General features: G+C 37.9%; 1 protein-coding gene across 11 annotated transcripts in view; it reads right to left on the bottom strand.

Annotated features, from left to right (window-relative positions):
- The window catches only part of LOC123865889 (teneurin-m), a 614,472-nt gene that overhangs the window by 240,081 nt on the left and 359,034 nt on the right, over positions 1-15,357 (bottom strand). For 8 of the 11 annotated variants that reach the window (XM_045907094.1, XM_045907095.1, XM_045907091.1 and 5 more), the window contains one exon: positions 4,847-5,044. In XM_045907094.1, the coding sequence (XP_045763050.1) occupies positions 4,847-5,044 (198 nt within the window). Of the gene's footprint in view, positions 1-4,497; positions 4,604-4,846; positions 5,045-10,357; positions 10,682-10,706; positions 10,724-15,357 lie in introns of those variants that run through there. The other 3 variants (XM_045907099.1, XM_045907096.1, XM_045907097.1) reach the window with 3 other exon arrangements.

Genomic DNA, 15,357 nt, shown 5'->3' with positions numbered 1-15,357 from the left:
GATCCGTCCAGTAGTTTGAGCTATGCGGTGATAGATCAGTCAGTCAGTCAGTCAGTCAGCTTTTTCTTTTATATCTATAATCTATAGATTTAAATACAGCCTTGACTATTTTACGATTCGCACGCGGCAATTGAGGATTTGAGGCACTCAGCCGTCAAGGGAGTTCTCCGAGATTCGTTCCCTCAAAGCGCGCCTTAATCCTCAAGACGAATATCTCGAAGCTAACGAACGAGCTGGAATAAACGCGGAGTTGAGAAAGAGAGAGAAAAATGTGTAATTCTTTACCTAATCCTTAGTTTAAGGGTCGTTTACAAATACTTATTTGATATTCACAGCGAAAGATGCAGTTCTTTTGCTATGATTTAAGTTGCAATCCTATCAGCATATTACTATCATTACCATCACCGGTCCACTACCGAGCACGGTTTCCTCTCAGAATATTTTAGACCTTATATTGCCACGCTTGCCCAGTGCGGATTGATATACTTCACACACCTTTGAAAACACTATGGAGAACTCTCAAGTATGTAGGTTTCCTCACAGTTTTGCTTCACCGTTAATGCAAGTGATATGACAAGTTAGAGGTGCCTGTTTGGGATCAAACCCCGTACCCTCCATACAGGACGTCTAAGTATTTTACTACTAGGTTTTATCAGTTATTACCGCTTTGTAATTATCAAGTCATGAGTAATGAATAAAGAGAGAGAGAGCTGTAAAATAGAAACAAATAAAGTTATTATTGTAAACGAAATAATAAAGTAATTTGGTAAAACCATTATAAAAATCATTCCTTTCATCGCATATTGGAATAAAAGGTATTTCTATAATTTCATTCGTAGATAAATCAGCGGTATGCATATATGAAGAAACCTTTTTGGCACCGCTCGCGTCTTACCACAAAGTCCCTACCCTGTTACATGTTTCCACTCGTTATTCCCAATACCTTTATGCGACAGTCTCGAGATACAAAGCCGAAACCTGCTTAGTTTGCTCGAAAGCACAAAGGAAGCCCCATCAGTACTCGGCAAACCCGAAAAAGTCCAAGCCCTTTGAGGATCCAAGCCTTTAATACTAATTGAATCATAATTTCGACGACGGAAAAGTTTCTTTTTATGTAAATCTTTTGGCCTCGAGAATCTCAAAGGCCCGAGAAGTGCGGGGGAAATAATCTCAAAATTTTGTAAAGTCCGCCGAAAAGAAGGCCAAATCGGGATTATAAAATTTATTACGTTTGCTACGTCTCCGTGTTGCTCTTCGCTAAATTATGTCGATGTTTGCTTCGGTTTTCCTTATATTTTTTTTTCCTTGTAACATTTCGTTTTATTTGAATTTGAATACACAGTTATGATAGGCTAGTTATCGTCCTCACCATTTCATGCCATAGCTGACCCACTGCTGAGAAAGGGTATTTTGCCTCGTAAGCTAAGTAGGTATAGATTGGCAGACTTCACACACATTTAGAATTTTAAAGAGAACTCACAAGTATTTACAATATTTTTTTTTGTAAATGCTCGAGCTTGTTTGTAAACGATTTTTTTTTGTGACTAGCAAACAACATTTTTACTAATAAATTGGCTGTTCACTATATTGACATGCAGGTTTACTCAAGTAATATTTTAATATCCTAAAACATGGCACATGGCTCATAAGTATAATGTTTTTGTCATTTTGTCCATGTAAAAGCCAAAAAAAACCACTTTAAGTGAAATTGCCTCATTAAATTATTTATTCGCCGTAAATATGAAAAATCATAAGATTTCAAGCATTCTTTCAACGTTACGTAAAAACAAATTTTTGTGTAGGTATAAGATTCAGGTGACATATACTTGTCTCTTCCAGATAAGCTGACAGGTTCCGGTCTTGAGAGGAACTCGGTGACAGAGGTCTCTCCAAACGATCCCGTAATGGATTTTTATCTCCATGGAAATTTAATAGGAAATCCAACCGAGACCCGGTTTTAATTTGCCTGCTAGGACTGTATAATCGGCCGAGATTTCATTGAAAGCAATTAAATTGGAATTCAGGAGATGCATTGCGCCCTCGGATGCAGTCGATCGTGGATCGATTAGTATTAGTGGATCGTTGTAGAACCACTAGGAATCTAAATTGGTTGTAATTTTTCTCAACTACGTAATTGTACTAGCGATAGCGCATATCAGAGAGGTCTACATCTCCTGAGGATGCTCCGATGTTTAAGCGAAACGTGCGTCGAGTGTGTTCTGGTGGATTTGTGTGGTGTTGCGTGGTGGAACTTGGGCTTGCTTGGTGGCTGGCTTTTCCTGTATACTTAGCAGTGGGAGGGCGGGTGGTGTATCTCTCATGCTGCATGTTGTGCCATACAAATTTCATACGTCTTTTTCAGCGGATCAAAATAAATTAAGCTTTTGATTCAGACAACCTTGTAAAACAACGTTGCCTCAAGGTGGTTGCTAGATTAGGATTTTGGAGGTATGAATTCCGCCTTTTCGTTTCCTCATGCAAGGGAAACCTTGGCTTGCCAATACGGTACTACGATACAGAGGTAATTAGCCCGAGCCAAAGTGTACCGACTATAAATTTGTGTAAAGTTCCAAAGTTCCATTTTGCACGGGAATTAGGAACAGGAACGACCTTGGAAATTGGAGCAACTATCCAACGTGTAGCAGAAGGCAAACGAGTTACCTGAAGAGCCAGTGGGTGAATTTGGAGAAGTGATTGATAAACCTTTGCCATAAACGTCTCTGTATTTTGACTTCTACAATACTATGATGATGGTGATATTCTCTAAGGTAAACGCGTCCTTCTAGGTAAACGCGTCCCATCTTAGACCACATCATCACTTTCCATCAGGTGTGATTGTGGTCAAGCGCTTGCCTGTAGTGAATTAAAAAAAAAAGGAAAGCAAAAAAAATTCATGCACACAACGTCCGTTTGATTCGCGCCTAAAGCTTTTGTGAAGACCAGCATTATCAAGCACTTCCTAGAAATTTACCACCAGCTCTCGGACAGGTGGTCGTAACTCGTCCCGCAAATATTACGAACGAACATTTTCGAACCCGAATGTTTTCGATGTTTTCCCGGTGGTCCCGAAAACTTTCCCGAAAACCGAGACCCGTGTTTGTTTACTCACAGTTTTTGGGCCCCAATTTAAACTATCACTCATGGATATACAAAACCAAAGATTGACACCGTTTCATGATTTTTTTATAAAGCTGTAACAGTAATAATGTTACAAAATGTGGTTACGCATATACGATTTGAGCGTCACAGAAATTAAGTTCCCAGAAATGACTGCAACATTATTTGAGTTGTGCTTCTAATTCTTCACCGAAAAAAAGGCAATTTTCAAACGTAGAAAAAATGTTATCTCTGCTTCGCCATTTTTGATTATGGAGTTCGATGCCAGGCACGCAAATCTAACTTTTCGGAGTAATGTGCGCTCTATGCATTTAAATATCACTGACTTTAACGGTGAAGGAAAATATCGAGAGGAAACCTGCACGCCTCTATAATGTTCTAAATCTAAAAGGTGGGTGAAGTATGCCAATCCGCACTTGGTCAGCGCAGCGGAATATAGCCAAATGCCGTTTCCATTCTGGGAGGTGACCTGTGCTCAGTACTTAGCGGGCGAGGGTTGATCATGATAATGAGTATATCTTTTACGGGCCTCGTATATCAACGGTTCCAATTTAAACTATCGTGGCTTTTATTTGTCGTTTAGTGCGACGTTTGTCGTGCCGCGGTCGGTTCGGCCTAAACCTTTGTTTGGGCAGAAATTCTCTCGGACAATGTTTTGCTTCTCCCAGAAATTCAGGGATAATTTGTCGAGGGCATAATGGGAGTGGTGTTTAATCTTTAATTCGGGTTGTCCTACATCCGTGGGCTTCATTTTGCCTCGTGTGAGTTAATTTGAGTAAGTGGTGCGATAAGGCTGCCCTGTAATTAATATTAGTCAACCCATATTCGCCATGTTTCTTACTAGTTCTAGTTTACCTATTGTGGTTTGTGGACTAGTTTTCATTGCACTGTTTTCATTTTGAAAGTGAAATAGGCCTCAATTTTTTTGTTTTTGTGGAGGTAGTGGAAGATAAGGTAAGTGGGTAAGGTAAGATAAGTGGGAGGTAAGAAGGACAGCCCCTATAGTACATCGGCGGAAGACTATGCCTGTTACTTTTTTCATGTATATTTAGTTTTTACAAGTCCCGTTTGAACCATCTACTCTTTGATTTTAAAGGGTAAACGGTAGATATGCAGATATCTGGGATGCAAGCTAATGTAGCTATAGTTCATCTACGTGGAATTCGGTTATATTTGTAGAATTTGTCTTAGTAGAAGTTGGCGGACGCACTTGCGTGTCTTGATTGGACTCACCGTTCTGAACCAGCAGCGTAGAGTCAGCGTGGCGTCAGAGGCGTTGTCAGAGGCCGAGGTGGGGGTGGTGGGGGAGTCGGAGAGACTAACAAACCCTTCAGTACTTACAGTGACAGGGCAAGAACAGTCTATTTTTAGGTAACTCACCGTTCTGAACCAGCAGCGTAGAGTCTCTCGCGAGCGGTAGCTCAGAGTCGGTGAGCGTGGCGTCAGAGGCGTTGTCAGAGGCCGAGGTGGGGGTGGTGGGGGAGTCGGAGAGACTAACAAACCCTTCAGTACTTACAGTGACAGGGCAAGAACAGTCTATTTTTAGGTAACTCACCGTTCTGAACCAGCAGCGTAGAGTCTCTCGCGAGCGGTAGCTCAGAGTCGGTGAGCGTGGCGTCAGAGGCGTTGTCAGAGGCCGAGGTGGGGGTGGTGGGGGAGTCGGAGAGACTAACAAACCCTTCAGTACTTACAGTGACAGGGCAAGAACAGTCTATTTGAGGTAACTCACCGTTCTGAACCAGCAGCGTAGAGTCCCTCGCGAGCGGCAGCTCAGAGTCGGTGAGCGTGGCGTCGGAGGCGTTGTCAGAGGCCGAGGTGGGGGTGGTGGGCGCGGTGGGGGAGTCGGAGAGGCCGCGGCGCGTGCGCCGGCGCCCGCTGCCGCTGCTCGAACCGCTGCCCGAGCCGTACGGGTGGAGGCGGCCCAGGCCTGCCAAACAAGAAAAACAAACTCAAGTGCATTGTAATGTGAATGAATTAATATACTTTTATTGCATATCACAAAATTAATACAGGAAAAACCCACAAAGCAAAACAAAAATATAGGTAGGTACAATGTGGCGGCCTCATCGCTACCTAGCGATCTCTTCCAGGCAACTAAAATGGTGCAAAGGACATAGCTATAGATATTAGAGAGATACTATAAACAAGATAACAAGAAATATTTAAAACCTCAATTATTTTCATTAAAAATTTGTTCTGAGGTGATATCTATGCTATCCAAAAATTAGCATAGAAAACCATCAAGTTTTTAAGTTAAATTAATCTGAGCAATTAAAACAAATATATTTAGTGCAGCGTATTCTGGTAATTTTCTACCGTAAAAGTTAAGAGACCTGGTCAGCTGAATCAGCAGCAGTTGTGTAATCTGTTATAATTCATCACAATTACCTATTGGTCTTACTGTTTTATAATATACTAGCTGACGCCCGCGACTTCGTCCGCTTGGATTTAGGTTTATCGAAATCCCGTGGAAAATTTTTGATTTTCCGGGATGAAAAGGATATTATATATCTCCATTCCAAATTTCAGTCAAATCCGTCCAGTAGTTTTTGCGTGAAAGAGTAACAAACATACACACACACACACACAAACTTTCGCCAAGTTATAATAATAGTGTGAAGTGTGATTCCTTAAAAACATCGTAAGGAAAAAAATCGTGACCCCATCAAGGATGTGTTGATTATGTTAGTTTGTCATATTCAGAAAAAAGTGGAGGAATAGAAAAGGTTGAATTACATTCTTAAAGCGTTTATCTAGAACTTTCTCGAAAAATTCCACGATCTCGCGGGTTAGTAGCAACTCGAAATTTTGAAGATATTTATTTTATCTCCCTTTTAGGAGCAGAGAGGTTATTACACTTCCACGTGCTAAAAGGTAATTGTATTATCCTCAGTAACAATTTTCTGAAATCATTCCCCAGGACGGCAAAATGGGGTTTAAACGTTTATGTGTGAAAACCTATTTTCTGCTTTTCTAGAAACTGGCTCAAAAATAAACTGCATACTTAAGAATTTAGAACAAGAGTTCAGATTGTGGTTAGGTATTGTGGTCAAACTTGTAATGGGAAGAATAGCGAGCTTGTCGCATTACTATCCAAAAAAAACTCCATTCAATATATTGTGATTTACTGACAACAGTACGATGCAAAGAGAAAGAAAAACTTGTAACAACACAATCAAAGTGTACGTAAAGTGTTGTATGAAATGAAATATGAACCATATACCTAACTTATATAATTTTTTCAAAAACACAAAAAAAAAAGTGCAGTTGCCTCATAAAACTCTTATTTTAAACATCATTATTTCGGGTTGAGAGCCAATAGATTAAAAAAATCATATGCTCAAGACATGAGAGGAAAATCAGGCGAAAATATGCAAAAAGTGGACCCCACTTAGGTTAAGTAAGTCGAAGGAGAAAAACACAAGGCTATGCTTAAGTGCTTTAGTAATCTTAGTTTTAACATCAACCTACTCTATGAGGAAAAACATGTCAGCCTTTTATGTGACATCGGAACAAATAGAACCAACATGGAGACAATGCGTCTTAATACAAAACAAAAACAACATCAAACGGAAAACAACCTATAGACGGTAAGAAGATAACAATAAAACAACAGACAAAAATAACGTTTTTAAGCTTCATACTTAAAAACCATTTTCTTGTGGTGCCACTTAATAATACTGTTGTTTCCCTTTTAATACAAAATTTGTACCTAAATATAGTGTTGAGTATTTCTTATTAAGAGCTAAAGTTAGAATAAACTGTTTTTCATCTTAAGAAATTAGCGAATAGATATAATATATATAAGATAGATTCTTTACTAGACAAATACGCCTCCCTACAACATTACATCAACCATAATGATATAGACCAAAATATGATTTGCATTGTAAGCTCCGGTTACCAATTAAGCGGAGTAGAAAGGAGAGTTCAGTCTACAAATCAGATTGATGTGGTGAAAAGTGATCACGTCATCTTTTAAAAATCTGATTGGCCGACTGAATACATCTCAGTCTATTGAAAAAGAACCAGTGAGCATTAAGGCTCTAGCCTTATATAAGGTAGGTATACTCTAGTATACCTACCTTATATACTCTAGTATACCTACCTTATATAAACCAAGAAAACTAGGCCACAAGAAAGTCTATTGCTTTCAAGACTTAATTTTATAAGCCTGTTTTTGAATGACAGCTATAAAATATTACCTACTATCCTTTGAATTGAACATACACACATTGAATTGAAATATGCTTTTATTGTACAAAATATATAAAAATAAAACACTACATAACAAAAATATGTAGTAAGTACACAGTACAATTTCAGATTGAAGTCAATGGAAAAATACAATAACTCACAACGAAGAAGACACAATACAAGTTAACATATAATTTATTACGGGAAAACGATTTAAATACATACCGAAAGAGAGCGAAAAAGATAAAGGCAAGGGAAGCCGCACAAAATAATGTAAATATATATAAAGCACAAGCGTAATTAAGACTAATAAGGCTTCAGTATATGACAAAGAGTACAATACAAACGTTCCGCTGAATCTAATGTAAACAAGGGAAGCCCAAGGCATTACCTATTCAATATTTTATTGGAACGACAAGGGGCTTATAATAATACTGTCTATTCAACACGTTCTTTATGTTCGTCGTTTAAATATGAACATTTATATTGAATACTGAAAGTGAAAAATATCCATCTGAATATTTTACATATTTTTAGGGTTCCGTACCTCAAAAAGAAAAACGGAACCCTTCTAGGATCACTTTGTTGTCTGTCTGTCTATCTGTCAAGAAACCTACAGGGTACTTCCCGTTGACCTAGAATCATGAAATTTGGCAGGTAGGTGGTAGGTCTTATAGCACAAGTACAGGAATACATCTGAAAACCCCGAATTTGTGGTTACATCATAAAAAAAAATTAAATGTTTTTTTAATTTTCAAAGTAAGATAACTATACCAAGTGGGGTATCATATGAAAGAGCTTTACATTTTAAAACAGATTTCATTTATTTTTATGTATAATAGTTTTTGATTTATCGTGCAAAATGTTGGAAAAAATATCCGAGTACGGAACCCTCAGTGCGCGAGCCTGACTCGCACTTGGCCGGTTTTTTTACAATTCTCAATCGTGGTATCTATTTAAACTCACAGGAATTCGGAAATAGGTCAAGTAGCCCACTGAATGGAGATTTATAGAATTACGATTATACCATCAACATAAAACAACCCTGGCTTAAGAGGGGTCTCTCCGTCACTCACCATACAAACGTAAACTGGCCCTCATTTGAATGCTAACCAATTAAAGTCAATAAAATGCTAATACATTCTATTTCGGTTGTTTGACAGATTTTACACAGGCTTAAAAATCACATACAAATCTTCAAACATCATAATATGTATTAAATATCTAAATATCATATAGCTTATCTTTGAAAAGAGCAACCGCCGCATTTCTTGCTGGTTTTTCTCGGTAGGAAAATCATTCCAAACCAATGGTAAGTCCAACAGTACTTGTAAAAGTTTACTAAAAATAATTTATCCAAGATCAAAATACAAAATATTATGATTTTTGATTTTGAAACTCATGCAACTCAAAACTAGATATTTTCACGAAAATCTGGCAAGCCACAGGCGCAGATATGTATCTATTAGTTTTTAGAATGTGTCAACGAAATTCCACTGAGTTCAAATGAGAGCAAAACTACGTTTGTAAGGTATATCTGACGGAGAGACCACCGTTAATATCATTCGAATTCGTTGTAAGTACCGGGGCACTCAAAAAATATCTCATTATCAACTTCATAAAAGCTTATCCCGGGAGCGGAGCAACGTTTATAAAAAGACTTCTTTAATCCCCTGACTAAACTCTAATCGTATGAGACCATTAAGGGGAAGTATCAGAAAGGAATGAACCGGCCATGTTAGAGAGCACTGTAGACGAGTGAAAACTTTTTAATTTAAGGCAAATAAGGCAAACATCGTAAGAGACTTCTATCAAAGGAAGGAAGAAAATAAAATTAGTTTGGGCCGTACCTTATTACCGGACTGTAATTGAATATGCAAATTATATGTGAGTACTTGGGTGGATTTTGTTAACAGGCTAGGTTTATTTAGCAGCTTGGCGTGATGTGAATGATGAAATTTAAATACACAGATACACATCAAACTTATAACACCCCTCTTTTTGGGTCGGGGGTTAAAAATCGTTAAAATCATAATATATTGTGTACTTAACCAATCGTCGGGGAAGTAAATTATAAAAAAGCCTCAATAGCTCAACGGTCATAGGAGCGGACTGAAATCCGAAAGGTTGGCGGTTCAAACCCCACCCGTTGCACTATTGTCGTACCCTCTCCTAGCACAAGCTTAAGGCTTAGTTGGAGGGGGGATGTTAGTCATGATTAAAATGACAAAAAATGATTTAAAAAAAATAGAAACTCATTTTTTTAGGCTGTTTGAAAATAATATCAACTTGTTCAATAACGTAATTAGGGATGCAAAGGGAAACCTCCATGAAAGACCAAACAAAAAGGACAATAGGCTCGTTAAGAAAATTCAGACCCCCTTCCATTACCGCAAAGAGTAGAGTCGGAGCCGACATTTGGATAAGAAATGCTAATTGGAATCCCATAAAATTATTAAAACAACAGTCAGAAAGTGCTTTCCGAATCAGTGGTAGAGTCATGCATAAGCACTAAATCTTAGTCATTACAATTGATAATATAATCGGACAGCATGAAATATGTTCGAATTTGAATAAGTAAATCCAAAATAATATAAAAGTAATTTTTTGTCTGCCATTTTGTTACCTTTTATACCCCCCTAAACTAATTATGATGAAATTTGTAGTAAAGATAGCCCTTCTTCTTGAGCCGGATAAATATTAGATACATTTTCTCCCAGAAAATCAGACATCCAGAATTTTCAGTCATTTCAAAATACTAAATCCACCGGAAGTTTCGGGCATCAGTGAGTAAAAATATTATGTGATTAAGTTTATCTATCGTTTTAAGTAATTCAAAGTTTATAAAGTATAAAAAAAGTCTTTTCAGAGGGGCAAATCCAAGCAGTAAAAAAGTAGACACGACATGAAATTCTTAAAAATTGATAATAATTAATAATTCAGTAATAAGTAATTTATTTCAGTTTAGTAGTGAAAGTGCTCATTTATAATTTCAAAAATTACGTTTCCCGTCAAACAAATTATTTATTATTGAAAAACATACCTATATTTTTAACTTAAAAAACAGTTTTTCCTTTTTAGTATCCAACACAAAGTGTCTTTTTGTTAGTAAACTTTTAACACAAATAATAGGTATGTCTATTTTCTTGCAATGTTAATAATAAATAATTAACACTTTTAGTACACAAATCAAGTAAAATACTTTTGATTTGTTATCAATTACACACTAATGTTTATCACTTAAAATACACACACCAAAAATTTGTAATCAACAAACGAAAACAACAATCGCTTTCGATTCCGAACTATAATACACAATTTTCGCGACCTAAAACTGAGTACTCTGGAATACGTACACAATACGTCACTCTTGTAGGCGTAAAGGGACTAACCATAAATAAAAACATTTGCCTGTTTCCTCTCGCAGTGATAAGGAGTTTGATAATAGTCCTTGGAGCAGGATATCCGTGGCGATAGCTGGTGACCGGTCAATTTTAATGAATTTATTCGGTTTTGCCAACTATTGTGATACCTACTCATTTATTTTTAACTGTTTTTAAGGTTCCGTATCTCAACAGAAAAAAGGAACCCTTAACAGGGTTCTCTCCGTCACTTACTCCATACAATCGTAGTTCCAATTTCATTTGAATATTAAGCAACCAAAGTCCATGATTTGCAGACATATTCTAGAAACTAATATCTGTGCCTGTGGTGTTTTAGATCTTTCTAAAAATATGTAGTTTTAAAATTACAGGGGCTCAAAGATTTGTATGTGAATTTTTAAGACCGCGTAACTTTGAAACCGAATAATTTAACAGAAATCTGGAAAACCACAGGCATAGATACTAGTTTCTAGAATATGTCTGCAAAATTTCATGGACTTTGGTTGCTTAATATTCAAATGAAATTGGAACTACGTTTGTATGGAGCGAGTGACGGAGAGACCCCTCTTAAATAGAATCACTTCGCTGTCAAGACCCCTCAAGCGAATCAAAAGCTATAGGGTCTCAAGTACACGATAGGTCGAGATGAGAATCGGGGTATGAGGCGGTGGGAAGACCCGCACACCTGCATGTCACCCAGTGCGTCTCTACTCCGATTGAAATCTCGACCTGTCGCGTGCCATTTCAGCTTCAGAACGCTGATTTATGTCGCTTACTCTGGTTCTCCTACGGATCTCCTCATATTTTCTGATTTGATCCCGTAGAGAAACTCTGAGCATAGCTCGCTCCCGCTGAGTGACTCTGAGTTTTGATTTAATGTAGAATATTGTGTCCAAATTTCAGTGCTAAATTAATATTTAATACGTGACGTGGAGTAAAGCGAAGCTCTGTAGGAAGACTTGTTGTGAATTCGTAAAGAACTTGGTTCGAGCTTTGTTGTTTATGATGAATGTTACTAGACACACTGCAAATTTGTGAAACAGCAATTTAGAGTGTAATAACTGCACTGAAAATGTCTTCATAATAAACTAGCTAATGCCCGCAACTTCGTTCGCGTGTATGTAGGTTTTTCAAAAATCCCGTGGGAACTCTTTGATTTTCCGGGATAAAAATTAGCCTATGTGCTAATCCAGGGTATAATCTATCTCCATTCTAAATTTTAGCCCAATCCGTCCAGTACTTTTTTAAATTTATTTATATTTCATGGCGGCCATTTTGAAATTTTTATTATTTTGCTGTTATAGCGCCTATAGAAATACACATTAGTAAAAACTTCAGCTCCCTATCTATTACGGTTTACGAGATACAGCTCGCTGACAGACAGACGGATGCACGGACGGACAGCAAGTCGGAGACGACAGTAAAACGGAGTCTTAGTAATAAGGTCCCGTTGGCACCCATCGGATACGGAATTCGAAAAAATGACTTAATCCACAGAATTTTGTTGATGCACGCAAAGAGATACTTAGAAAAGATATGAAGACCTGTAAACCCTGAGAAGAATTACTGATTAGCGAGAAATGATGGTGACGCAGGTTGTTGAGTATGCGAAGTAATTCAAAAGACAGTCAATTGAAAAGTTAAACACCTCATTGTCTCACTGAACACTGACGGATCAAAGACCTAATCCAATTTACAAGGGTCACCCAGTTACCTAACAAACGAATTTTATTAGGTTAACCTTGATTTGCCACATGTCCCTTGATACAATCGAGTTTGCCTACGCAAAAATCGAATTACAACAAAATTCAATCCGGCCAAATAGTGAACTCATAAATATACAATTGTCGAGTTGCTTTCGCAACAAAATCACGTCTACATGAGTAAGGAGTAACCCTCCCCAAAAAGAATTCGCGAAAACACACACGAGAATAAACGCAAATTCTGCTTTCCGCACGTATTGCTGGCACTTCGTTACTGGCCCTGAAAAGAAACTACAATTTAAATCGCACAAAGTCGAATAAACGAACCGGTAAACCTGGTCTCCCTGAGGGGAACTACCTGTCAAAATTCGTCATTGCTCAAAAAGAAAATTTGAACCACCCCAAAAATACGAAGCGTATTATATGGCAGGGAAAACACAATTGAATCATTGGTTCAGTTTTATAAAATTCCGTTTTCACGTCGGACCTATTCAGACGGTAATGTTATGATAAATGATTTTCAATAGAACAAATACAATTCTTTCAGTATGTAAATCAATATGAATTCCGCAGTACCTACATCAGATATAATATTCTAAACACGGCACCCCGCGTTAAGGCAAACGTAGAAATTTGTCACATGAGCGATGGTTCACCTACGTGTTTCGGCGTCCAAATCCCAAATATAATCCGTTGCCGTACGAATAAAACGCACCTTTATTACTTTAACGGGAGATGTTTAAATTCTGTGCGGCCATCTTCGGGGAATTCACATTTCATATGACAGCGGACTAGGATTACCCACTGAATTTATATCTTAGCCGTGTTATCAAAAAGATCGTTTTCGATTGCGGACGTGCTTCCCGCCGAACTGAGTCGTGGCGGCCAGCAGTGTGACTGCATGATTTCATGCCAGCCAAAGTAAAGAAGGTTGACAAATAGGTCGGGCGTGCCGATGTTCAGTTTTATTAAAATTAAAACGTTCTATCGTGACATTAATAAAAGTCGCTTGGGTTGAAAATTGCGTGCACCCCACTGTATAAATTTACAGTAAGAACACGGGGATGAGCTGAACATTTTTATTATCATCGCGCTAGTTTATTACGTCTGGAGCTTAAGTATTAGATATTTCTAATATCTTCACTGCCGAGCGCGTAAATTCTAAGAAGCGACAAAAAGCTTCCATGATGAAATTCTCTTTATTAAAGTTGATTGAGGAAGTTGTTAGTCAAACCTAGACACCATTTTGTAAATGAATTTAGCCCTTGAGACTGTCGAGCGTAAGTAAACAGAAAATGGGAACAGAGATAAAATTGGATCTAAGTAAAACAGCCGAAGTAGCGAAGCTCCGTCCATAGCAATAATTCAATCTTAGCCGCGCAATTTCACCGACAATTTATTCGGCATGAACTGTAGTTGTCAAATGCTGACGCTTACGTATCGAAGGAATAAATGATAGACATAAAAGAGCTGAAGACAACATTGTCCCTCAATATTGTGATCACGTAGAGGAAACGCCAGACTTGGTGGAGACGCAATCTTGGGAGAAAGAATTACATTTATACAAAGAATGGGGAAATCACTGGTAATTCAATGCATGGGAGCGATGAAACATAAGTAAATTATGGTAGAGAAGGAAGAAAATAAACCTTTATTTTAGCTAGCCGTTCTCTGTGTAACTTGTGACGTTGAATAAATACAAGTAAAAGGATTGATGATCGAGCTCCACCTAATAAAATAGTGTCTCAAAGTTTGAGCAAAATTGATAAATTTTATTAGGGATTGTCAGAATCAAAACTATCAAAGTTACAAATTAGATCAGTTTATTGGAATAGACGAGGAAATCCTATTAAGTGACAAAATTGTTTCGCAATCTGTGATATTTTGCGAAACTCAGTGAATAATTCAAGTTAATTTGATTAAGCTCCAGTAGTTATTTAAAAGCAGTACCTACCTACCTAAATTATTTTCTGAGGTACAGTGAATTGAAGGAAAGGAAATTAACTGAGCTAACCCGTTCTGACTTCACTCTGTTGAAATTCCTAAAAATCGTTTCATAGTGGGAGTCTTCATAGAGAAAACCTACACGCAAAACCTCAAGTTACTAGTGTTCAGTGGTTCAAACTTTACGTTAATGTGTCAATCAATCAGTTTCAAATTTATTCTATAGAAACCATCATCAGATCATGAGCTTTTAGTAAATAGGCGTTTGAGGCTTCTAGCAGCATTATCATCATCATCACAACAACCTATCACCGTTTCACTACTGAGCATGGTCTCCTCTCAGAATGAGAAGGGCTTGGTCGTAGTACCGGTGGCCAAGTATGGATTGGCAGAGATTTCTAGCATAATCTTAACTTATTAAGGTATCAAGCAACTTTGCGTTATCCCTTTGAATCAGGTTATCGTCGAAAGAAAGTTACTGACCGAAGTTAATAACCATACTCTATGGAATTTGATATGAAATACATACTGGATGATGATGTAATCCGCAATTAACGGCAAACATCAATCTTAACCCACTAGTCGTTCAGTAGAGAGATAATGACTTTCATCGACATACTCCGCCAATCCCCAAGGCACAATCGACCACAAGCCAAACAAACAGAGACGAGCGATCAACACAATAGTAGTAGGGGATTCGCCGGTTCTGCCCCAGGCCCTGGCCCCCTCCCATGCCTCGCTGCCTCAGCCCCCTCCGTGCCTCGGTCAAGATCGAAACCTAAAAAAAAAAAAAAAAAAAAAAAAAAAAAAAAAAAAAAAAAAAAAAAAAAAGGTTTTGGGGTACGCTGAATCGATTGCGCTCACTCCCGACGTCGTATCTCTAACGGTTGCAAAGTTAGCTTTTCGAAAAACTAATCCCTAGTTCGTTATCTAATTGCTTAATCACCTACTAATGACGCTCTATTGTTCGCTGGCTCGTTGCTTCATTCTATGGGTTTTAAAGGAAACGCATG

This window comes from Maniola jurtina, chromosome 6 (genome assembly GCF_905333055.1).
Source record: "Maniola jurtina chromosome 6, ilManJurt1.1, whole genome shotgun sequence".
NCBI classification, from domain to species: Eukaryota; Metazoa; Arthropoda; class Insecta; order Lepidoptera; family Nymphalidae; genus Maniola; species Maniola jurtina.
The sequence above is the reverse complement of the archived record's forward strand: the minus strand, read 5'-3'. Positions and strand labels throughout refer to the sequence as shown.